This window comes from Habropoda laboriosa, unplaced genomic scaffold, assembly GCF_001263275.1.
Source record: "Habropoda laboriosa isolate 0110345459 unplaced genomic scaffold, ASM126327v1 scaffold205, whole genome shotgun sequence".
Classification (NCBI taxonomy): Eukaryota; Metazoa; Arthropoda; class Insecta; order Hymenoptera; family Apidae; genus Habropoda; species Habropoda laboriosa.
This window is the reverse complement of record NW_017100322.1, coordinates 483,393-508,498: the sequence shown is the minus strand read 5'-3', so window position 1 is coordinate 508,498 and position 25,106 is coordinate 483,393. Positions and strand designations below refer to the sequence as shown.

Below are 25,106 nucleotides of genomic sequence, written 5' to 3'. Positions count from 1 at the left end.
AAAGACAGAGGTTCACCACGAAGAAAAACACACGTCTGCCGGAACGCGAGCCATGTTTGTCCCTGGCTAATTCACCGCGAGACTTGTAAACCAATACGGAGATCTTGTTGACAGTTCTGCTGTGGCATCGCCTTCTTTCTTGTCCACGGACTTCACTAGGTTCGCGACGAAGTTAACCTTCATTTACGAGCTAGAACGAAACGCTGTTTCCGCTCTCCGCTGTCAGCTCAACCTGCCTAACCTGACCCTCGCGTCTTGACTGGGAGAAGAATGAATGCTACGCTTGTTATGCGCAACTACACTTGCGCAGGATCTGCCGGTGTACACTTACCGTTGGCGGGAATAATTGAATCTGACTTGTGTTAAATTTGCTTTGTTTACTAAACTAGCCAGTATAATATGCTATTGTAGTACAAGATATTTCTAGTATCGAGTTGGTTACATTTTATGATCGAAGGGATGTTATTATGACTTGAAAATAAAAATGTAATAAATAATACAGTGTAGCAACGGTGATTATTTTTTTTTACTTCTGCATTGGTAACACTTCATATTTATTAATCATTTAGTTACCATTTGAGAATGTATAATTATCATGTATTAGTGGTAATAACTTCATCATAAGCGCAGTTTCCACCTCGTGTGAATTGTCAACGTTCAACATAGAAAAACAGTTTTCCTTGAACTGAATGTCTAAACTGTGTTTAATGATATTTGTCAATGCGATAACAAGCACTTGACTCGTTTTGTAATCATTATCCAATGGAATATAATTATTATATAACATTTTTTCATTAACGTGAACCGTGAACTTTGTATTAGGATTTAATTGTTGCAGTACAATTATTTCGTTCAAGGTAGTACTTGTCAATTTTTCTATATCAGAAAGTTTAATTTTATGCTGTAATGTATAAAGATAATCTATATAAATAAAAGTGTGTATACTCTGGAAAAATAAATAACTATACTATCAATATCAAAAAGGTAAATTAATATCTTTTATATAACATAAGTACCTTTAACAGGAACGATAAGTACTTTTTCTGATAAAGAAAATTAATAAGACTCTTATCATTTGTATTTTCAACTAACGATAATCGATTTCGTACGAAACGTAAGTCTAGTATTTCGTGACTGTCACTGTGTTGATTCTTAGTATGCACTGTAGCAACCAGTGAGTTTTTAAAAGTAACATTCGTAGTAACAAAATCCCAAAATATTTTCTTGGAAAAGGATAAAACATCTTCTATGGATTGTCCATAATTCGTAACCTGTATCGCGTAGTATATAGTGTCTTTTTTCACCAATGTAACATCTACGTGACTGTACCTCACTTTTCCAGACGATGATTTCAAATTCCATTCTTCAAAACTGTGTAACATCTAATTTTTATGAGATAAAAGTTTCATAAACTTAATAAAAATGTATTATATCAATAAATAAAGGTTATTTTATCATTTTTAGATCGTTCAATTCGAAAGTTTATTTATAAAATGAACGAGAATTATTATACAGTTGTAAACTAATTTCATGAACTTAGAAATTATAAGACGCATATCTTAAGGAACCATACTTTTTTAATAATATTTCCAAGTAAATTCGTATTTAATGTAGCCACGTCCATAATGACAGGTAATTTGATTTAAAACTACCGGTACCTGTGGGACCCTGACCTCTAGGTACAGAACACGATACTGAAAGGTTCTTCCCTATCGATAAAAGAACCTTCGTTGTGCAGAAATCAACAGTGGAACCCGAAGGTGGTGCAGTGTCGGTATATGAATTGTTCATGTTGCGCCATGGTTACGTGCCTTAGCGGAAGTAAAAAAATTCATGTTTAAAAGGTGACAATAATTTTCTACGGTGTGACCGACTACGTTCGATCATTATCGAACTATAATCGGGCAGTACCAGTGCCGTGTTACATTTTTTTACGTCGAATTGTGAGCAGAACTATATCGAATGGCAGAACACGAAGGGATAGACGAACCTAACCTCGATGCGGAACGTGCAACTCCACCGCGAAAGATTCGTCACCGGTGAGTACCTATTTTGTTTTCATTTTCGTGACGGTTTTCATTTTTCTTGTCAAGAATCATTTAAATATAACGCTAAAAATTTCCATCTACAATAGTGTTAAAGCTGTATTCGGTATACATCGGTTGATGACGCGTGTTCCTTGGATACACCGCACGCTTTGTATGGACCAATCAAAATACAGTATACGTCGCCTGACTCGTCAATCAACCAATGAGAGCGCTCTGTCAATTTTTTGATTGCCTTGTGTGAAAATCCATAGAGTTTACGTCCGCTAAATATATGTAAATAATTACGATACCAAATGAAAAAAAGTATCATTCGATCGTCATTCGACGTAATTCCTAAGCGAATCATAACGCCAATACGTTTATCGGATCAAGAGGCATACACTTCCGTGTGCCTACGTAGTGCTTCACCAAGTTGAAATACGCTAATAGTTGACACGAATTCATTGATGACAAAATAACTTATTTACAAACCTTTTTCGATTATATTTAATTAAACTGGACATGGTTTTATCTTTCTCCTTCATAGATACCAATCTCAATATTTTTAATATTTCCGAGTATTATTAATCGTATCTTTATTCATGATTTGTAAGCAACGATATCTATTGATATCGACCTTCTAAGTAGATGAAACAGCACACTTTTTAGAAATCGTCTCGAAGTTGATGTTTTTTGTTTGAGTTCTTTTCTCCTACTCACATTCCTCGCGATTTAATACTTTACATCGTCAACAGGAAAGTCGAAGTTAGAAAAGGAACAAAAGAAGTACAGTGGAAATATGTGGATCAAAAATTCGAGCATCTCAAAGGAAGTATTTACTCAATACTTAAAAAAGAATACATGTATTCGTCTCGTACATTAGCTGGCAAGTGTAATACGTGTTGTCGTTAATCGTAATACGCGTTTTGTCTGTTATGCAATAAGCGATACTGCATTTATCAATGAGCGATGCTACATAAATCATGTGATTTTATGGAATTCTAAATTCACGTGATTGATAAGATAATCAATCTCTTTGTTGCTTCATTAAATTCGACATCAAATGTCCTTCTAAGATTACTCTTAATCATATTTTGTACTTCTCTTAACCAAACTGTAAGTTATATTTAAATTTCGTTCTCACACGTTTGATTGGTCCAATTCCAGCGAATAATTTATTGCAAACGTCAGAAACGCTTTGAAAAAAAGCACGTTTAGCTAATTTTACCAAAATAGGTCGATTTGTAAATTTAAAAGTGTGCACCAGTTGTCGAGAGAATCTTTCGTTTCGTTACGATACAAATGCCAACATTTTGATCGTGGTTGTTTGCGGAAGCTTGCCTGGAGATTATGTCAAATACATCTACAATTATCGTCGTTCACCTTTCGACACGTGCTTATGGTACTACCTTATCGTCCATACATTACCAGTTTCACAAGGCAATCGTATGGACTGTATATTGATGAATTTCGAATCGATGAAAAATCTCTTTCTCACGAGCTGACATGATTAATAAAGAAGTACATAGTTGGCTTTTCCTTTGTTATCGGTAACTAGTTGCTTTATCACGTCTGTAGTTCCTCATATATTATATTAACACATTACTGTCAAGCGTGTACTGTCTCACGGCCTCGAACGTATAAATACGGTTGCTGACGTAGATTTAATTATTCATCATACTGAACAATTGCATTTCGTTGTCTCCATGCTTCTTACAGTTCGACAGAGTGTCGAGTGTGCAATAAACTATTCAACAAACGTTACTTTCTTTTCAATTCGATGTTTTTACAATTATCGTTACCCTAACCTCAAACAGCCAAACTGAATTATATATTTCAATTTCTTTTTTTTTTTTTTTAATCTAATTTTTCTCTATTTTATAAAAAGAATCGCGACAAGTGATCGTAAAGGAAATTTCATTGTGAGAAATATCAGAGGAAAGAAAGAACAACGAAAAAAATCACTTAAAGGAACTGGTGCACGTGACAATGATGAAAATCACAAAGGGACAGTCTGTTTACATATAGGCCATTATCACGATGCGCCTAGTCAGATACACAGCTTGTGTGCCTCTGATAACCAAGGAACACGTTCCCAGCCAGTTTTCGATTCGTGGCTTAATATCACACGATTCTTCATAAAAGTCACGAATCGAGCACGCGGCACTCGCGGTCAAGAGTGGAATCGTTCGCTCTTCGGTTACAAACGATTATCACGACGGCTTTCTCGTTTTGGCTGATAAACAGCTGGTTTCGTCCCGATCGAACGCAATAACAACTGTGCACAGTAGATTTTTTAGTCGAATAGTAACTTATCGAAGTAATCGAAGTAATTTCAAATAATTCGCGAAGAAATTGTTTTTCGAACGGTTACAAACGAAGAGTTAATTTTTAAAGAAAAATTTGAAAATTTTTAAGAATAAAATTTCTCGCTTAATCACACGATAGAAATTTATTCTCGAACGTGAAAAATTCGAGAAGACTACAATCGAAAGTAGAATTTATTCATCGTTTAATTCGACGAAAGATGAATAAATGAATTATTTCGACGTGAGGATATTGAAAATTTTGCAAATAGAATTTTGTTCATTATCTAACGGAGAGAAAAGATGTTTTCTTACACGTGGAAATATTTCAACACAGAAGCTATAACAGAGAGAGAGAGGCATGAAGAATAAGAAGAAAATTAACGAAGCCATTACTATCGAGATCAAAGTTTTATGAAAATCAGTTGTCGTAATAGTCACGAAGATTTTCATATTTATTGCGTAATGTAAAATAATACGTGTTACATAACATTCCGTGTAGAATGTGTCCAGTGTGCGATGCGTATGTACATTGCATCTGCGTCTACTTAACGCATGGACGTCACCAGAACGTGTGAACAACGATACTCGCGTCCTTCCTCCTCGTTGTAATATCTACATCGGTTTCTGAAGTGCACAGCGAAGCTACGAATATGTTTATGACGATTGAAATTCATTTAAGATGACGTCGTGAATGTCATTTAGAAACAGCAGTCTCGGGAAGCGAATCGATTCGAATGAAAAAAAAGCAAGAATTTTCAGTCGACCCCGATCAACATCAAACTATACGAGAAAAACCTTGAAATAAACATCGATAATGCTGAAAATCCTATATGAAAACAATAGTTAGTTAAATAATTCAAAAATAACCACCGATAGATGTATTCCAAGAAAAAACTTGAAAATAAAAGAATATCTAATTCGAACAACAATTCGTATAAAATGAACAAAGGGAAGAACAATTCAAAATTTACAATTACTCGACGTTTGACTTCCTATCGACACCAACAATAACACACTAGTAACATAAAGAAAAAAAGATTCAAAGTCAAACTGTAACCTGATACAGCCCGAAGAAAACAAAGAGAAACAGTCCAAAGTAACCGAAGTAGCGTAAACAGTTAAATACGAAATTGGAGAAACCTCACCGATCAAGCGAAAGAATACAAGAAGGAAAGAATGTGTAGCCAAGAAGGTAGCAAAAGTATCTTGAAACGTTTCAGAAGTATCTTCCAGTAGTGTCAGCTGTGTCCAAGTCGAGCGCGCGTCGAAAACCTCGTAAGAAGCGTGTGTAAACGCACACGTACCTTCGGCGTGTAGCTGCGCGCACGCCAGTTCGGCCGCGATATCGGTTCGAATAGAGAGCGCGCGAAAAGTCCAGTGGAAAGGAACACGGTTGTCGTCGGTGTCCGACGACCCCTGAACCCTGTCGTCCGGTTTTTTTTTTTTTTCTTGTATCGTCGAGCCGGCTCGTGCACAAAGTCTCTTCTCTCTCCGTTCAAGTGTTTCGTCGTTTGTCGTCCGTCGATTTCCTCTCCTCCGTAGGCCTCTCGCGCGCGTATTCACGAAGTGGCGCGGTATCGCGGGTACAGCGTGTACGCCAGTGTGTCGTCGTATCTCCTTTAGTGCTCGTCGTCGTGAGGCACACAAAGTGTAGTAATAGAAAAGCACGATGATGACGAGGTCTCGCCGTTCGAACGCCTGATCACGCGTCATATAGGAACTAGGAAAACAGAATAGCAAACGAACGAACGAACGGTACGCGAGTGTCTCTGTAGCGAGATTCCACCACGGTATAAACAGAGAGAGCAAACTGGTTGCTGCTCGTTTGAAGATCACACAACACTAATCATCTCTAGCGACGATTTGATTTTATTCACAATTTTCTTTCTCAAACTGTTTTGTCACTCGAGAAGATTCTTTTTCTCTGTCTGTCGGTAATTCTCGTGGAAATATTTTAAAGGACAAGAAAAACGACGTAGAAGATTCGTATAAGAGAGTGAAGGAGAGACACGCTCGTTCCAAGGACTCAGACGCAGGCAGGCATCCGAGGGAGGAAGCTGTGTCTGGTATGCTTCGAGGTCTTCTGGACGCTTTTTTCGGTACATCGATCATTTCCTAAAAAAAAAAAAAGAAAAAAAAAAGTAAAATTCATCGGACACTCCGCGTTTTTAGTATACAATTCATGATGAACACACACGATGCGGTTCTCCTCGAAGCGTTTCGAATATCACACGAACCATTTGATCGCCTTCCGGTTTGAATGAAATATTGCTGCCATTTTGTAGGTCGTAACTGAAACACGTACCGCAACCGTGCTCTCCCTATCTTGACCGGTCTCTCCTCGCTTTTTTTCATAGTATAGGACACATATCAGAAGGCTCCAAGGTTCGTGTAATATTCCATTACTCGGTCCAAGTTCGTCGCGGACACGAAACGCTTCGGACAGTTTTGTTATCGGTTGTGTCATGGTATACGATCGTTACGTTGGAGAGTTCGCTCGGTATAGATAACGCGAGGGGGTGAAGCGAAACCAGTTTCCGAAACTTAACCTACAATTCACGAATCCCCGCGCGAAACGAAAAAGAACGAATTTTTTTTTTTTCTCGTTTTCTCGCGAGAGGAAGGAAAAAGAAAGGGGGACATTCAGCTTGATCCTTGTTGCGTATTGTTTCAAGGTTTTTATCAAGCTCAACGAAGTGATACCCAAAGTGTTCCCTCCACCACTCTTCTCTTTGCCTCCCTTGTCTTGGGCTTCTCGTTCGTTGCGATAACACGCGGATACGTACGCTTTGGACAGATTCGCAACGATCGACTTCGAGGGTGGTGGGCCGAAGTATCTCGAACATTTCATTTGGTGTACATTGGTAGAAGAGCTGTAGAGGGTGAGTAACACTTAGGCTTTTGCGAATATTCGGTTCGACTTTGCGGATGCTTCTTTTATTTCGAGTTATCCAGCCCTCGCGATCCATGCTCCTCGAGATCTTCACGGTCAACGATGGTGTTTTTCGTTGCGTGGGACCGTGTTGATTAATCCTTTGTGATCGGTTCTGATTTTCTGGGGGCTCTTTATGCCTGGTGACCTCTCTCTCTCTCTCTCCTCCCCCCACCCCCTCTTGTGTTTCCCTCCCCCCAATCTGTCGAAACCAGGCGCGAGAGAAACAGCGGATGTTTAAACAGCGGTGACTAATCTTCATTCACGAGTATATCACTAACAAACGCGAGGCCCACCTGTAGGGAAGTTCTGTCGCCTGGAAGTTCGTTCATGAATTTTAAAGATATTATAGGCACGATTATGCAAGTCGGTAGCGGAGTTAGCACGTAGTGTCGGTGAACCGCGATTAGATTCAACAAATCGATTGCGGTGCCCGGTCTAATACTGACCGTGTGATTACTTTACGACCTTGTCGATCGTTACTTTATAAATAGCGTTGGAACGACGCTATTAAATAGAATATACACGTTTATTATAGAAATTCTATCTATTCGAATCATCGCGCGCGTTTCACCGTCGTGTTTAGAACCGCTGTGTGAAAATTGTCGTTGTACGTTGGGTGAAAACCGAGTAATTTTGTGGATTTCGAACTTTCGATTTCTTTCTTTCTTTTTTTTTTTTTAATGTAGTCAGTCTTACCATCGATTTGGTATCTCAAGTGTCTCGAACGCGATTCTTATCTGTGGATATTCGAATTTATTAATACGCCGTGTGTCAATGTGATGCTCGTTGACGATATTAACAAATTTTCGATGCTTGACAAAAAGAAGTGATTAACTACTAAAACAGACAAAGTGTAATTAGCATAAATATAGTAGCTTTGGTGTGCCGATGACAGCTCGCAATGTTTGTCATGTGTGAATAATATTTAATACGGACAAGGATAATCATTCAACACGATCACTTTTCTCGCGTCGAAACTTATCGTACCTCACGATAGTTTCTCGTGCCATATTCACACACCCTTAAACCACTCGTTTGCATGTCTTCCCTTTCGTGTTGGGCTCATTGAACACCGAAGTTGGCCGATTCGTCGGAAAATCGTTTGGTATGCAAACGATAACTGCATTGTGGAATCAAGCACCCGGAGCGAGGGTCATTTTGGTGGAGAAACGCTTTTTTTGGGGAAACTGCATGCGGCTTATTTGGCATGACTACCTCTGGGCCACGTCACTTGGAACTTTTGCCTACGACTCCGTGAATCGAGGGCCACTCATAGAAATTTGAAAAAAAAAAAAAAATGATGCATCGACTGTACTTGTGGAAAACTTTCGATCTTTGAAAATTCTCGAGGATCAAGCAGATCGCTGCAAGCTCTATGATGGAGGAAATACGATTGGCTCTACTTCGATTACTTAAACTTCCAATTATTACGAATAAATTACCATTGAAATTGCAAAAGACTCATAGATCAAGTTGACATTAACCTTTCGATAGAGACAAATAAATTAACGTTCAAATTCACGATCCAATCTTGTGACAGAACTAGAATTTAACAAAAAAAAAAAAGTATTCGTAAAGTATAATTCGTAAAACGACAGTGATAATTGCACTACACAAAAGCTATCGACGATAGATTATCAGAGTGGCCCTTTTTTGCTAAACCGGAAACGACACCGCCGCGAGCCTGCTATATGGGGAGAAAACGCGGCGGCGCACTTATAAATGTACCTATGTATGTCACGCAAAACGCCAGGCAACGGGATCCGCAGGACTCTCGCGCTGCTGCAAGCTATAAGTCGATCTTGACTTGCGAACCGGTGTCGAATCTTTTGAAGGTGACGCCAACAGAGAGGCAGGCGACGAGCAGAATTCGACAGAGGGTGTGAACAAACACGAGAAGTCGACCATGTCGGAAAATCCAGTGAGCTTCGTCGTCGGGGAGCCCGAGAATGATCCCACCGAGCAATTGGAGGTGGAGGATATCTTCCCGTCCGAGGGAAACGATAACAGCTCATCCCAGTTGCAGCTGAATATGATGCCAGGCCTGCTCGAACGCCGCAAGCGGCTCAGGTGATTTTACCTCCCTTCTTCTCTTTTTTTTTCTTTTCTTTTTCTTTTTTCTTCTAGAGTACTCTCTACCGCTCGGTGAGCACAGGTAAACTCGCGCGCACACGCCCGGGGAAGTAAAGAGTTACACGGCGTGCTCGAGAATTGAGGTGACCCTCGTCACACTTTCGCCGCTCGACCTGTGGAGATCCTTTCGAGGATCCTCCGGTGTAGGCACAGGTGGCTCCTTGTCTCGTTCCAAGGGGAGAGATAGTTTTTTAGATCCTTCGACGGGAGGACTGCTAGGAGGGCAGTTCGAAAGTGAAAACTTTGCGAGAGAAAGAGAGAAAGGAGAAAGAGAGCGAAGGTTGGAAAAGTGTCATCGACGAGATTTTCGTTAGACAGACAACGGCCGGACGATGATCCTCTTGAATCGTGAGAGGCAACGACCGTTGCTCGTTAGTTAGAGAAGACAATTATCCTTCGCCTGTGACAATGATTCTTAAACGTTTCGTAAATGTACTACTAGCGGTGAAGTTTTTTTCTTTTCAAGATCTTTATCGATCGTTGGGGATGATTAATCGCTGCGTTTATCGCTGAAAATGGTACATATCGTTGGGTTTCAGTATACCGTTTTACGTAATTTTTCACCTTAGACTCTGGATCATGTTAGATGTGTAGTTTGATTTTGTAACAAGCTGTCGGTGTTACGTGAAGAATTTTCATTTATGTGAGCAACGAACTATAGAGTCACCTTATTGACTCGCCCCAGGGTCATTGAATATTCACGAACGCATTTTCTTTTTTATTCGTGTAACTATACGGATCGAAAAAAGAGAAGAATTCTTACGCTTATTTTTTTCGTTCTTTTTCTCTCGTACGCACGTCCACGTGCGCAATATTTCTCAAGTTTATAGATAACGATAAAATTCTCGATGTGATTTCGGGATATCTGAGAACGTCACGAATATCGGGGAAAAAATTCGTGTTCCAGTGGTAAAGATCACGGTTCTATCGTACGTTTCGTTTTTTTCTTCTTCTTCCTTCTATTACAATTCTAACGCACATTAGAATTTCGTAAAGCCCGAAAGTGGGACTTTGGACGATTACTTCAGGCATGATCCACGATAACGTGGGCTAAAGATTAGAAATCATTCCCTGAACGGACCGCGGAAATAGTGATCGTTATGTAACTGCATAAACGAAGCCTAATTACCAGTGGCATTATGTTATTCATGAAACAATTAAGTTTCAAACGTTTCGACTTCTCGATGACTTTGGAAAAAAAAAGAAGAAAAAATTAAGTTGCACTTTAAATGGAAATAGATTTTACTCGAAAATCAATTCTCGTTATTATCCAGTTGAATTATACCGCGAGATAAAATTCAACTAACGTTCGTTTTCTGAAATGTTGTTACCGTTTATTCATTATCTCGTCGGAACAGTTAAATCGCGTTTTTTCGTACTATAAATCATTGATTGTTACGAAGGCAATGAACTTCTCGCAATCATCGCTTTTGTTTGTTTTGTTTTTTTCCTTCTTTTTCTGTATTGCAACATCGAGTAATCTGAATTGAGAGGACGAGAATTAAAGGAGTAATTCTATAATTTTCCGCAAGTATATACGTCGCTTTTGTAATCTTCGTAAAGAAAGGAATTTGTCGATAAAATGTTTATTTACGATTGTTCGCAAGTTTTTCTATAACAATTTTCTAACACGATGCATCGCGATAAAATCAGCGACAATCAGATAAGCCGGGACGAATCACAATTGCACCACAGCAGACTTTGAACTCCTACAGTATTTACAACTGTTATCCCGGTGGTTTGAATTTCAAATACGAAAACGAGGTCCGCGAGGCGCGCGTCTCTTGAACCTTAAATCAGTTGTTACGAATAAAAATCATAACGTAAGATCCTTCGTTGACGCAGGCTGATAACCTGGATTTCAAAATGTCACACGGTTACGCAATTATGGTGATGTTTTGAAAGAAAGAAGAAGAAAAACTAACTTCGGCTACGTGATGTTTGCATTCTTGAAATGGAATTATAATTTCTGGACAAAACATTCCGTGACCAATTTAACTTTTTTCCGTGCGTTGAATACACTTTGAAGAGTTGTACATTTTTTTTTTTTCGATTATTTAAATTCGACGCGAAAGGAATGGGAAGAAAATACTTCTCCGTCAAGTAAACCAAGAAAGTCGTAATTTTTTTTAAATTTTACGTTTCGAGTATCGCGAAATTTTGTATTTTTTGATAATTGAAATATATTAGGAATCGACGTTAAGAATTTCTCTTGCTTCGGTTGAATATGTGAAAATATTAGAAAAACGCGTTCTTTTGCTAATTAACACATATTGTATTAAGAATCAAGGTTAAGTAGACGACGATAATTGCGCGAAATTGTTGCGTAGAGTTAATGCCATATCAGAATCGTCTATTATTTCGCCTAAGTAGCCGTAATAATCTCGGAGGTCGTATTCATTGCTATCTCTAAACACGAAAGATGCGCACGTTCCCTTAATGAAAGTTGGCCCGTGGACTGTGTACGATTGTGACGTGCAATTTTCCAGTTACTTCGACACCGATGTCGCTATATTCAGCCTGTTAAGTAATCGTTTATTATTCTTCCGTTAATTTCGATCAGGAAGTGACGTGTCCCGAATACGAAGACATCGTAGAAATCGTAGTAAAATTGAACAAACGGTCGTACAAAACACCGCACATTTTTCTTTCGGACGACAATTTCAACCAACGAGCGAAAATTTTTCCACAATTTGTCGATAATCGCAGAGACGAAACATTCGGTGTATTACCATTGGAACAATTTAATTACCATTCGAAGAAAAAGCAGAAAAGATTTGCATCGACACTTCAATAGGCACGAAAATAAAATTAGAAAAATTGAATAAATTCGGAAGAATGACGGAAGTTTTGTTTATTCAAATTTTTCTCCTCGTATCGAAGTTTTTCAATTTTAAAAAGACCTCGCTTCCATAGAAACGAATTATTATCGTTCCTCATCGTTCCGTTAATCGGCAAATTTACAATTCCCCCGCGGGTGTTACGTGACTCGTTGATCCTCGAAAATCCCGGACAAAGTTTAACGAAGATACCGGCGAATGGTTTGGCCGGGAGGAGAAGGAAAGGAAAAATGCAACAACCGTAAAAGAGGAAAGAGAAAGAACGATGAAAAGCATACGTCTTCTTGGTTGTGATCCTTCACTTCTCCGGTTTGAAACACGTTGCTTCCTCGAGTAACGTGTTACCTGGTAGGGGGAACATTGGATGAAAGGTATCGTTCACCACGTTGCTGATTGCCAGTGACCACGAGTCAATCTGTGAATGTCGAACGTTTGTTTTGATGTCCGCGGTTGCCGCGGCGAGAAGAAGAGTCGGTACGTTTCTACGTTAAATTCACGGGGCTGTGATACGGACGAGAAATCTGTCGCGAATGTTAAAAATAAACATTCGCGTTGATTAGATCGTTTATCGAGGAAAAAGAAAAATAAAAAATCCCGCTGTCAAGCGATAATTCGATCGGTTAGTGGTGATTATCAGTTGGATGATTAAATTTAACAAAGATAGTGTCTTCTCGATGGTGTAATTCTTACTGTCGCAAAATGAGTGTACGCGTGGCTTGTGCGATTGGTATTTGATGTTCAACGATAAATTGGAAGGTTCTTGAATATTGATAAACCTGATAAATTGACGACAACATCGATATTATCATCGGTATTCTGACGTAACGTCTAAATTGGAATGCAAATGATTCACGAACGTCATACGCGTTACTTTTTTTATAGAAGAAAATGAAGAATAGTGGAGGATCTCCTTTTTGGAGACGTGGTCTGGTGACGTAGCCGCTCGTTGAAATAAATGTCCGTAAACATGTGGGAGAAAAGTTCAAATGCATCTTCGAGCGTGCGTTGGTTGTTCGTGCGCACCTTGCGGACGACGGTCACCGATAAAAGGTGTACGGTGAAAGCGGAAGTTCTTCGTTTTCGTTGAATCGCGCGTTAATCCAATATTCGCGCGGTGAAAAGCGAGAAAAAGAGTTTCCTTTAACGGGAGGAAATGAAATCTTCGATTAACCGTGGAAATTGAAGTTCTCGAAGATGTGTGATTGTTGAAAAGCGGAATATCGTTTCTCCTCTGTCGATAAGAATCGTGAATTTTGTGAAACTTGGAATTTTTATAAGTTCTCGATATATTTTCAAATTGAGAGAGAAATTTCGAACTGGAAGAAGACGATACGAGAAATTGAAGTGTGACGAGGTGACGATTTTTTTAAAAGAGCGAATTTTCGAGAAGCTCGAAGAAGGAATTTGAAATTAGCATTCCAGCGAAGTGGAAAATTACAAGGAAATAAAGTTGGTTATTTCGTTTGGATCACGACCATTCATATTACATCGACGAAATGTCGCAACTTCGTGGGTTTTCTGAGATGGAGAGGACTCGATAGAAGGGGTACACAAAATGAGATTCATCAAAAGGATCGGCGGGGCTAAATGTGCAGAAAAGGAGCCGATTCGGAAGAATTCCGACAACTTGTCCGCTGGTGTATCGAATATAAACACGGAAACGACAACGGAAATGGCTTCTTCAGCGAAAAGCCTAAAGCCAGGATCAACCGCTGGATTAACGTAATACATTTTGCTGTATTAACATTGTGCAATTCATATTTATCGAGGATAGTGTGTAATCCCATTTTGGACGTTTACATTTCTGAACAGTTTTATTTACTCTCGACGCGCTTCTGAGCCTTCGCCGTCACAGGTGTATTCTTTCTTCCGATTGGAAAATCTCGAATATTTGCACGGTAGAATTTTGTGTTTTTTTATCGAAAAAATTGAGTGTCACATCGATGTATACCCAGTTTCATTTGCCTAGAAAAAATAGCAAATTCAAAAAATCGACTGTCGGGTAAAAGAAATTCTTCAAAGGGCAGAAATATTTCGTCGAAGAAGTTATTTTTCCAAACTCGGGCTTTCATAAGCACAATCACTTTCAATAAGCGACTTGCATCGACATACCTAATTTCATTTTTACCCCCCCAAAGAAACACAGAAACTCAAATTCATCGTCACATAAAATCTTATGTATTTTATAAAAAAAAAAAAAATTGAGCGTTGTATCGACATACCAAATTCAATTTACCTAGAAAAGACAGGAATTGAAAAAACATTGATCGTCAGGTGAAAGAAATTTTTTTAAATGGTCAGAAATATTTCGAAAATTTTAGGGCGTGGAGATGTGAATCATTGTCGAACACATCTTCCGTTCGCCGAGTTTCGTATTCATTGTGGACACTGTTGTAAGCTTTCCCTCGAATTTCGTTGACGTATGATATTTTTCATTTCCAACATCTGACGATTCCGCCGCGCCGGAATCCTTGAAACGGTGGACCGAAGAGTGGACGAAAGGCATCGTACACACGGTGGCAACGCATCAGTCCTTACTTATACACCTTGTCGAAAATTCATGGAGGTTTGCTTGTCGACCTTCTGCCAAATGCGGTCCTTGCTCGAGCAATTCCTTGGTTTGTTTCCGCGCTACTTTGATTGAACTGCGCGTTTTCGTAGATTGTCCAACCCACTTGCAATACACGTATATATTAAAACATTAATATTTTCAGCTAAATATTTAGATTACAGAAAATAATTGGATAATTGCACACGAGTGACCCTTGTTCGCTGTTGTAACAACTCGAAAAAGTACAATTTCTTCCAGTACACTTTCCTCGAGTATAGATAACGATAACACGGTGTTGTTCTCTCGACTTTCGTCTACACACGATTCCGCGGCGTTGACAATTTTTCTCCAATCTCGAAAAATTGAAGAATGAACTTTGGTATTGTGGGACAAAATTTGAAAAAGGGTTTTGCAGCTCTCTTATTCAGACGAGGAATTCGAGAATGGAGAAAGAAGCACACGTGGATGAATGGTTGAATTCTGATCACCGTTACCGGCGAGATGAGCCTGCGATGTTAGGAACGGGGGGCGACGCAGGTGGACGAAGAGAAATGCTCGTGTAAGGATAAGAAAAACGTATCTAGGCGAGATAAATGGAAGGTTCAGAAAGCGTTACGGAGTTGTAGGAATGGCATTGCGTGAGCCGTTTAAATTAACGGTTCGTATACTTTCTCTGCTGTCATTCACGTATTCCCCGCTAATGGATGATAAAAGTCACATTGGAAAATCGGGGGGAAAACAGTCGAGACGATTTTTCACCAGGTTTTACATGCTTCTTTTTCTCAATCTTCGTTACGTGGAATCGAACGAACCTACACGCGTAACCTGTGTATATCAGAGAAAACTATTCTTTGTTCTATCTTATTCGACGAATATTGTTGTTTTCACGAATTGACGATGTGCGATTACAACGGCAAGTAAAATTTTCGGACGATATTTGCTGCGAGATTTCAGCCGATTCTTCCGCTGATTTATTTCACCGGCTGAGAAGAGAAGAAGAACTGGATCGTTCGATTACCGTATACACGATGAAAACGAATTGTTTTATGTGATTTTATAGGCCCAGCATGTCGCAGGGCACGGTGATGATTCAGACGCAAAGTCGGCTCCACGAGAAGGACTTCACTGTTGCTACACCTGAGGAATTCGTTCATCGTTTCGGCGGTACCAGAGTTATCAACAAGGTGAGAATATATTTTTCTGTTTTTACAGATTTATTACTCCTTTTTTTTCTTCCTTTTTTTTCGCCGTCTCTTCTATCACGTTTCAACGATTTTCTATGTAATTACTCGATGCGTGTTATGATTTATTCATTGATAAATCAACGATATTTTCCCACTTGCGAAAAACATACGATATCTGACGTAAAAGAGGAAATCTAGAATATTCTAGAAACTGGAAGAAAAACGACACCTTGAAACGTTACATTCTACACTCTTCCTATTCCTTTTTCATCCCATAAATACTGAATCTTTTTATAATTCAGTTGTTTTCTCTTCAAATTTCCTTTCTTGTTTAAATAAAACAAAAAGAAACGAGCGAAGTAACGAGAATTTCGCTGTGTCGGCAATTGTTCGACGAAAATTTCTTCGTTTCAACGGTAAAAGAGAGATTACGGAAATTTTCGATCATTTCTGAAACGATATATTATTACGAATGTGTAATACAGTTAGAAGATGTTAGGTTGTAAAACAAGTACGGAATAACCAGAAGAAGGAGGTCATTCAACGCGCAGATGTGCCGCGTTCCGCTCGAGTATGTCACGAGGCACTCGCCGTACAGTTCCGCAACAATCGCCGAACGACCTTCGCAATTGACCCTGAACGACCTTGGGTGACCTTCAGCGATAGGTTGCCATACCAGTTTCGTCACCTTCCAACGTAACACAATCGTAAAAAAGAGAGAGAAAAAGCGAAAAAGTATCATTTCGTCCTTGGTCTATGCTTGACATTTCTTTTACTGGCAATGAGAGAGTCCCGATCGTTGTAATGTTCCCCTTCTAAACAAATTTGAATTTTGAAATATCCTCTCCTGTCTCTCACAAATTAGGCACACTCTGTAATGTGAATGTCCATTTTGAAACGTTTACCTGCTTATTGTGGCCGTTATTTAAATGAAAAATCCTTTTCTTCTTCTTCCTTAGCGCCATTTTCTTTTTTCTTATTACTCTTCCTTATCAACTGAGTAGAAGTATTTTCTAAATTTGATCCTTTAACTATTTAACAGTATCTTAGGATATTCTACTGCAATCCTTGATATCATTATAATTTTGATATCGTTAATAGTAGATTATGCTGTCTTAGTTAAATTCGGTAATTATCAAATTTTCGATATCAACATTTCGTATTTTTATATTCAACATACAGAGCAATATAGAGCGAATATGTAAATTTTCATTCGGACTATGTATTATTAAACCGAAGAAAACTAAGAGTAGAGATATAGTACATTCCAGGGTGAAAAATGTGTCGTAGATTGGTGTATTATATGGAATTGAACGATTCACAGGTGTTGATCGCGAACAACGGAATTGCAGCGGTAAAATGTATGCGTTCGATACGACGATGGTCCTACGAGATGTTCAAGAGCGAACGCGCTGTGCGGTTCGTCGTGATGGTCACCCCGGAAGATTTGAAGGCGAACGCGGAATACATCAAAATGGCAGATCAGTACGTGCCTGTACCCGGTGGATCCAACAATAACAATTATGCAAACGTCGAGCTGATCGTGGACATCGCGATACGGACACAGGTCCAGGCGGTATGGGCTGGATGGGGTCACGCGTCGGAAAATCCAAAATTGCCAGAATTGCTTCATAAGAACAATATTTCCTTCATTGGTAAGATAAGAGAATGAAAAGTCGGTTCTCACGATCGTTGTGAAGTAAACATTAGCGTACGTTGAAGTTCTTAACCCTTTCGTATATACGAGGTTTGATAAAAAGTAATCCAAGTGAAGAGAAAGATTGACGATAAAACGAGATGTGATTATTATTTGTAATTTAACCGATATTGAGTTTATATCGAAAATTCCTGCGGAGATTTACAGACTTTACAGTCACTTTTGTTTAACTTGGCTTTGCGTGATTTAGCTTTTGGGAAGAGTTCGAAGCGCGGACCAGAGCGAAAGGGTTAATTCAGGAAGTGATCGTATCGAAGTGTTTTTTTGAATAAAATTGTATAACTATCTTTTAGGACCGTCTGAGAGGGCTATGTGGGCCCTTGGAGATAAAATCGCGTCCAGTATAGTTGCACAGACTGCGGAAGTACCGACTCTTCCTTGGTCAGGTGCTGAACTGAAGGCCGAGTACAGCGGAAAGAAGATAAAGATTTCTTCGGAACTGTTTAAGAAGGGATGCGTTTCCACTGCGGAGGAATGTTTGGCTGCTGCTAATAAAATTGGCTTCCCCGTGATGGTGAAGGCCAGCGAGGGAGGTGGTGGTAAAGGTATCAGAAAAGTTGAAAATGCTGAAGAATTGCCTTCGTTGTTTAGGTAAGAATAATATGATTATACGAAAAATCAAATTTATCTTTCGTTTTCGACGAAGATTTTCTATTAAAATCGTTGATAAACTTTCTCAGGCAGGTACAAACTGAGATACCTGGATCTCCGATATTCATCATGAAATTGGCAAAATGTGCCCGTCACTTGGAAGTTCAATTATTGGCCGATAATTACGGAAACGCGATATCGTTGTTCGGTCGTGATTGCTCCATTCAGAGGAGACATCAGAAGATCATCGAAGAGGCACCTGCAGTGATTGCCAAGCCTGAAGTTTTCGAAGAGATGGAAAAAGTAATTAATCGAATCTAATTCGGAAAACGTAGAATTTTCTGAAATGGAAATAAAAGAGAAATTATTATTCCTTTGGCAAAATAACTTTTACGTATTCTCTCGTGACAGGCTGCTGTAAGATTGGCGAAAATGGTTGGATATGTCAGCGCTGGTACTGTCGAATACCTTTACGACACTTCTGGACGATACTACTTTCTAGAGTTAAATCCACGTCTTCAAGTGGAGCATCCGTGTACCGAGATGGTATCCGATGTCAATTTACCAGCGGCTCAGCTTCAAATTGCCATGGGGTTGCCGCTTCACCATATTAAAGATATTCGTCTTCTCTATGGTGAAAGTCCATGGGGAGATAGCGTGATTGATTTCGATCAGCCGCGACACAAACCTCAGCCATGGGGTCATGTTATAGCAGCGAGAATTACTAGTGAAAATCCTGACGAAGGTAGGAAAACTTTTCACGAAAAAATTTACTAAAAATTGGAATGACCGAAATTAGAAAGTTTCGATAAAATAAATGTCTTCTTCAGGTTTCAAGCCAAGTTCAGGTACTGTGCAAGAGTTGAACTTCCGATCCTCGAAGAATGTTTGGGGTTATTTCTCGGTAGGGGCTTCTGGAGGCCTCCACGAATTTGCAGACTCACAATTCGGTCATTGTTTCTCATGGGGCGAGGATCGTAATCAGGCTAGAGAGAATTTGGTCATAGCTCTGAAAGAGTTGAGCATTAGGGGTGATTTCAGAACCACCGTAGAATATTTGATCACGTTATTGGAAACTGAATCGTTCCAACAAAACAACATAGACACTGCTTGGCTCGATTTGTTGATCTCTGAACGGGTTAAGAGCGATAAACCGGACGTATTGTTAGCTGTAACGTGTGGCGCGCTTCATATCGCTGACAGGACCATCACTGCCGCCTTTACTGGCTTCCAAACGGGTTTGGAGAAGGGACAAATACAAGCCAGTAATGACTTGGACAATGTTATTGCCGTACGTTTATATTTATATGCTTGATACGATCGTTAAAATTGTTTACAAGTGTTATATGAAATTTAACAAAATGTTTCAGGTTGAACTCATCAATGACGGATATAAATATAAATTATTGGCTGCCAAGGCAGGCCCTAATAGTTATTTCCTCGTTATGAATGGTTCCTATAAAGAAATGGAGGTACACCGACTGTCAGATGGAGGATTACTGCTCTCTTTAGATGGCGCAAGTTTCACGACTTACATGAGGGAAGAAGTCGATCGCTACAGAATTATCATTGGAAATCAAACTTGCGTCTTTGACAAAGACAATGACCCCTCTTTGTTAAGGTCACCATCAGCTGGAAAATTAATCAGTTTTTTGGTCGAAGATGGTGGTCACGTTAATGCCGGACAAGCCTATGCAGAAATCGAAGTCATGAAAATGGTAATGACGGTAACCGCGAGCGAAGCCGGTAGCGTCTCTTACGTTAAAAGGCCAGGTGCCATTCTCGAGGCTGGTACTTTGATCGCTCATTTAGAACTGGACGATCCATCCTTGGTAACGAAGGCCCAAGAGTACACTGGTCAATTCCCAGAAGACGCGGTTCAAGTAGTTTCTGAAAAACTGAACCATCTTCATGCCAAATATAGAACCGCTTTGGAGAACACTCTGGGAGGTTATTGCTTGCCAGATCCATACCACTTGCCTCGAGTACGAGAACTTATTGAGAAGTTCATGAACTCTCTTCGTGACCCAAGCTTACCCTTGCTTGAACTTCAAGAGGTTATCGCAACGATATCCGGAAGAATTCCAATTTCTGTAGAGAAAAAGATCAGAAAATTGATGTCACTCTACGAGAGGAATATCACATCTGTTTTAGCTCAATTTCCTAGTCAACAAATCGCTGCTGTAATCGATGGACACGCTGCAACTCTCTCGAAACGTGCTGAACGAGACGTATTCTTCTTGACTACTGAAGCCATAGTGCAATTAGTGCAAAGGTACAGAAACGGAATTCGTGGAAGAATGAAGACCGCTGTTCACGAACTTCTTCGACAATACTACACCGTTGAGAGCCAGTTCCAGCAAGGGCATTACGATAAATGTGTCTCAGCTTTAATAGAACAACACAAAGACGACGTGGCTACCGTGACAGCTATGATTTTCAGTCATAATCAGGTCACGAAAAAGAACGTGTTGGTGACTATGCTTATAGACCACCTCTGGGCAAATGAACCTGGCCTCACCGATGAGTTGTCAAACACGTTGACAGAATTGACTAGCTTGAATCGTACAGAACATAGCCGCGTAGCGTTACGCGCGAGACAGGTCTTAATTGCTGCTCACCAACCTGCATACGAATTGAGACACAACCAAATGGAGTCTATATTCTTGTCAGCGGTGGACATGTACGGTCACGACTTCCATCCAGAGAATCTTCAGAAACTGATTCTCTCCGAAACGTCTATTTTCGACATTTTACACGATTTCTTCTACCATTCTAATCGCACAGTTTGTAATGCCGCTTTAGAGGTTTACGTGCGTAGAGCGTATACCAGTTACGACTTGACCTGTCTGCAACACTTAGAATTATCAGGCGAAGTACCGTTGGTACATTTCCAATTCTTGTTGCCTAACAATCATCCCAATCGACAGAATCAGTCTCCAGTCAATTACAGAGTTGGAGCTATGGCAGCCTTCCAAGATATGGAACAGTTTGTCCACTACTCTGATGAAGTTCTCGATCTCCTAGAGGATCTGTCCTCAGTTTCCTCAGTCTCAGCCAAAGTTCTGGAAGCGGTGGACGCAGCTGGAAGCGAGTCGAGACACAGCACATCTATAAACGTGTCACTGAGCACCGCGGAAGCTGGTGTTGCTGTAGAAATTGGCGAACGACCCACTGAACCGGTACACATCTTGAGCATTGCTATCCAAGAGAAGGAAAATCTCGATGATGTCGCAATGGCGAAACTGTTTGGAGATTGGTGTGCCACAAACAAGGAGGAATTAATCTCGCGCGGTATAAGAAGGGTGACGTTCGCTGCATTGATAAAAAGACAATTCCCTAAATTCTTCACATTCCGTCAGAGGGACGGTTTCATCGAAGACAAGATTTATCGACATCTGGAGCCCGGCTGCGCCTTCCAATTGGAACTGAGCAGAATGAGAACGTACGATCTCGAAGCTTTGCCAACCGCGAATCAAAAGATGCATCTGTACCTGGGCAAGGCGAAAGTTGCCAAAGGGCAGCAAGTCACAGACTATCGTTTCTTTATTCGTTCCATTATCAGACATTCTGAACTTATCACGAAGGAGGCCAGTTTCGATTATCTTCACAACGAGGGTGAACGTGTTCTATTGGAGGCCATGGACGAATTAGAAGTCGCGTTTTCGCATCCGCTTGCTAAGCGTACAGAGTGTAACCATATCTTCTTGAACTTCATACCTACGGTCATCATGGATCCAGCAAAAATAGAGGAAAGTGTGACCAATATGGTACTTAGGTATGGTCCAAGATTATGGAAGTTACGAGTACGCCATGCTGAGATCAAAATGATGATTCGTCCTGCGCCAGGGAAAACAACGTCCACTATACGTTTATGCATCGCCAACGATAGTGGATACAGCATAGATCTACATTTGTATACAGAAGCAACTGATCCAAAGACTGGTATTACTCGTTTCGAGTCTTGTGCTTCTGCAATGGAAAAGGGCGTCTGGAGAGCAGGACCTATGCATGGTCTGTCAATATCTACGCCATATCTGACCAAAGATTACTTACAAGCCAAACGGTTCCAAGCACAGAGCGCTGGTACGACTTACGTGTACGATTTGCCAGATATGTTCAGGCAACAAACTGAAAAGCTGTGGCAGACGTACATAGAAGAGAGGCCAAACGCCGATATAACAATTCCAAATCCTGTAATGGATTGCGTAGAATTAGTGTTAGAAGGTGACAATTTGGTGGAACAAAAACGTCTTCCTGGTGAAAATGACATTGGTATGGTCGCTTGGAGATTCAGACTTTACACACCAGAGTATCCAGAATCTGGTCGAGACGTTATACTGATTGCCAATGATTTAACACATTTAATTGGTTCCTTTGGCCCAAAGGAAGATCTGGTGTTCTGCAGAGCGTCTGAAAGAGCCAGGCAGCTTGGAATTCCTCGTATATACTTCTCTGCGAATTCTGGAGCTCGAATTGGACTGGCAGAGGAAGTGAAAGGGCTGTTCAGAATCGCCTGGGAGGATGAGAATGAACCGGAGAAAGGATTCAAGTACATCTACCTAACGCCGGATGATTATCTGCGTTTAGCATCTCTCAACTCAGTGAAAACTTCGTTGATTGAAGACAAAGGAGAATCTCGTTACAAAATAACTGATATTATCGGTAAAGACGATGGTCTTGGTGTGGAGAATTTAAAGTACGCCGGTATGATCGCAGGAGAAACGTCCAAGGCCTATGAAGAAATAGTCACAATTTCCATTGTCTCTTGTCGTGCTATCGGTATCGGAGCTTATTTAGTACGTCTTGGCCAGAGGGTCATTCAAATAGAGAATTCTCACATTATTTTAACTGGTTACAAGGCGTTGAATTCCGTATTAGGACGTGAAGTATACGCGAGTAACAATCAGTTGGGTGGTATACAGATCATGCATAATAACGGAGTGTCGCATGCAATTGATGACAGAGATTTAGAGGGTGTTGCAACCGCTTTGAGTTGGTTGAGTTATTGTCCCAAATATAAAGGAGCGCCTCCTCCGATATTGCCATCACCTGACCCAGTTGACAGAGAAATTAGTTATGTTCCTACGAAAACAGCCTATGATCCAAGGTGGATGCTCGAGGGTAGAGTGCAGAGTAGTACAAATTATTGGGAAAGCGGATTCTTCGATCGTGGCTCTTGGCAGGTATATATTTTGTTTTATGTTATATGCTTGTAAATACTACAGGGTTGTTTAATGTAAGTGAAGTGAATAAGGCTGTATTATAAACGTTTACTTAATAAAGTGTGGTCAGTATTTAAGTGTTGTTAATATTTACAGGAAATAATGAGACCTTGGGCTCAAACTGTGGTAACTGGACGAGCTAGATTAGGTGGAATTCCTTGTGGTGTTATTGCAGTAGAAACAAGGACTGTTGAATTACATTTACCAGCCGATCCTGCTAATTTGGATTCAGAGGCTAAAACTATATCCCAGGCAGGACAAGTATGGTTCCCTGATAGCGCATACAAAACTGCTCAAGCTATTAAAGATTTCGGAAGAGAAGACCTTCCGCTTTTCATTTTTGCCAATTGGAGAGGATTCTCTGGTGGAATGAAAGGTCTTTACTCATTTTTTAGTCGATTTTAAGATTTTTTTTTTTTTTTTTCCATTAATTACTAATGACGTGTTTTTATGATTTTTTCAGATATGTACGAACAAATTGTAAAATTCGGTGCTTATATTGTGGATGGTTTAAGAGAGTATACCAAACCAATATTTGTATATATTCCACCAAACGGAGAATTAAGAGGTGGTGCCTGGGCGGTAGTTGATCCAACGATAAATCCTAGATATATGGAAATGTTTGCTGACAATGCAAGCAGAGGTGGAGTTTTAGAAGCTAGTGGAATAGTAGAAATCAAGTTTAGGACTAAAGATATACTTAAGGCTATGCACAGGGTTGATGATGTAATTCAAAGACTCAAAGTAAGTATTTACATCTATCGCCAGGCAAATTAATTTTATTGCAATCCTTGTAAACGACAGCTTATACCTAGTACGTGTAATAAAAATATTATAAAATATATCATCGTTTTAGGAAAAATTATCCAACGCAAATTCGCCGGAAGAACGGACAGAAATCGAAAGTCAAATACGTAACAGAGAACAAACTTTAGAACCTATGTATCGTCAAGTTGCAGTTCACTTCGCAGATCTCCATGATACACCAGAGAGAATGTTTGAGAAAAACGCGATTCATGATATCATCCCGTGGCGAAAGGCACGCAAACTGCTTTACTGGCGACTTAGAAGAAGACTTTTGGAAGATGAGATAAGGGAGGAAATTCTTTCAACACAAAGAAGTCTGGATGTTAGACAAGTCGGTGCAATGTTGCGTAGATGGTTCATAGAAGACAAAGGTGCCACAGAATCCTACTTGTGGGATCAAGATGAAGCTGCAACGAATTGGTTGGAAAGTCAACGCAAAGACGAGAATAGTGTTGTCTCGCGTAATATCACTTGCGTAAAACGGGACGCGGTTGTTTCTCGTATCAAAGAAGCTCTCGAAGCCTGTCCAGAAGTGAGATTAAACGCGATTTTAGAAATTGCACACAGACTACAGGCAGCAGAACGTGCGGAATTGCAAAGAACTTTATCACAGATAGAAACGACCACCCAGGAACACCACAATGACTCGAGTGCTTCGTCCTAATGTTTCTTCAAATTGAAAAAAAAATACCCTTGTCTATCTGCGTACCTGGTGTATGTAGCCCTGTTAGAATTAATTGTACAGACACTCGTTATTCTTGTTAATAGCAAATTGTACGGGAGTAGT

General features: G+C 40.0%; 1 protein-coding gene across 1 annotated transcript; it reads left to right on the top strand.

Annotated features, from left to right (window-relative positions):
• The first annotated feature begins 1,993 nt into the window (after positions 1-1,993).
• On the top strand, positions 1,994-25,096 carry LOC108574382 (acetyl-CoA carboxylase). The gene is made up of 13 exons (XM_017936962.1): positions 1,994-2,039; positions 7,012-7,218; positions 9,107-9,341; positions 15,856-15,979; positions 17,304-17,634; positions 17,990-18,287; positions 18,377-18,590; positions 18,699-19,032; positions 19,118-19,578; positions 19,658-23,473; positions 23,609-23,888; positions 23,976-24,256; positions 24,369-25,096. The coding sequence occupies exons 1-13, from the start codon at positions 2,000-2,002 to the stop codon at positions 24,981-24,983; spliced, it is 7,236 nt and encodes a 2,411-aa protein (XP_017792451.1). The 5' UTR covers positions 1,994-1,999; the 3' UTR covers positions 24,984-25,096.
• The last annotated feature ends 10 nt before the right edge of the window (positions 25,097-25,106 follow it).

What these genes read in the sequence shown, in the direction of transcription:
- LOC108574382 (XM_017936962.1), top strand. Translation starts at nt 2,000, where the DNA reads ATGCGGAACGTGCAACTCCACCGCGAAAGATTCGTCACCG. An exon ending in GTACCAGAGTTATCAACAAG is followed by an intron (nt 15,980 to 17,303) that starts GTGAGAATATAT and finishes AACGATTCACAG; the next exon opens with GTGTTGATCGCGAACAACGG. An exon ending in GAATTGCCTTCGTTGTTTAG is followed by an intron (nt 18,288 to 18,376) that starts GTAAGAATAATA and finishes AAACTTTCTCAG; the next exon opens with GCAGGTACAAACTGAGATAC.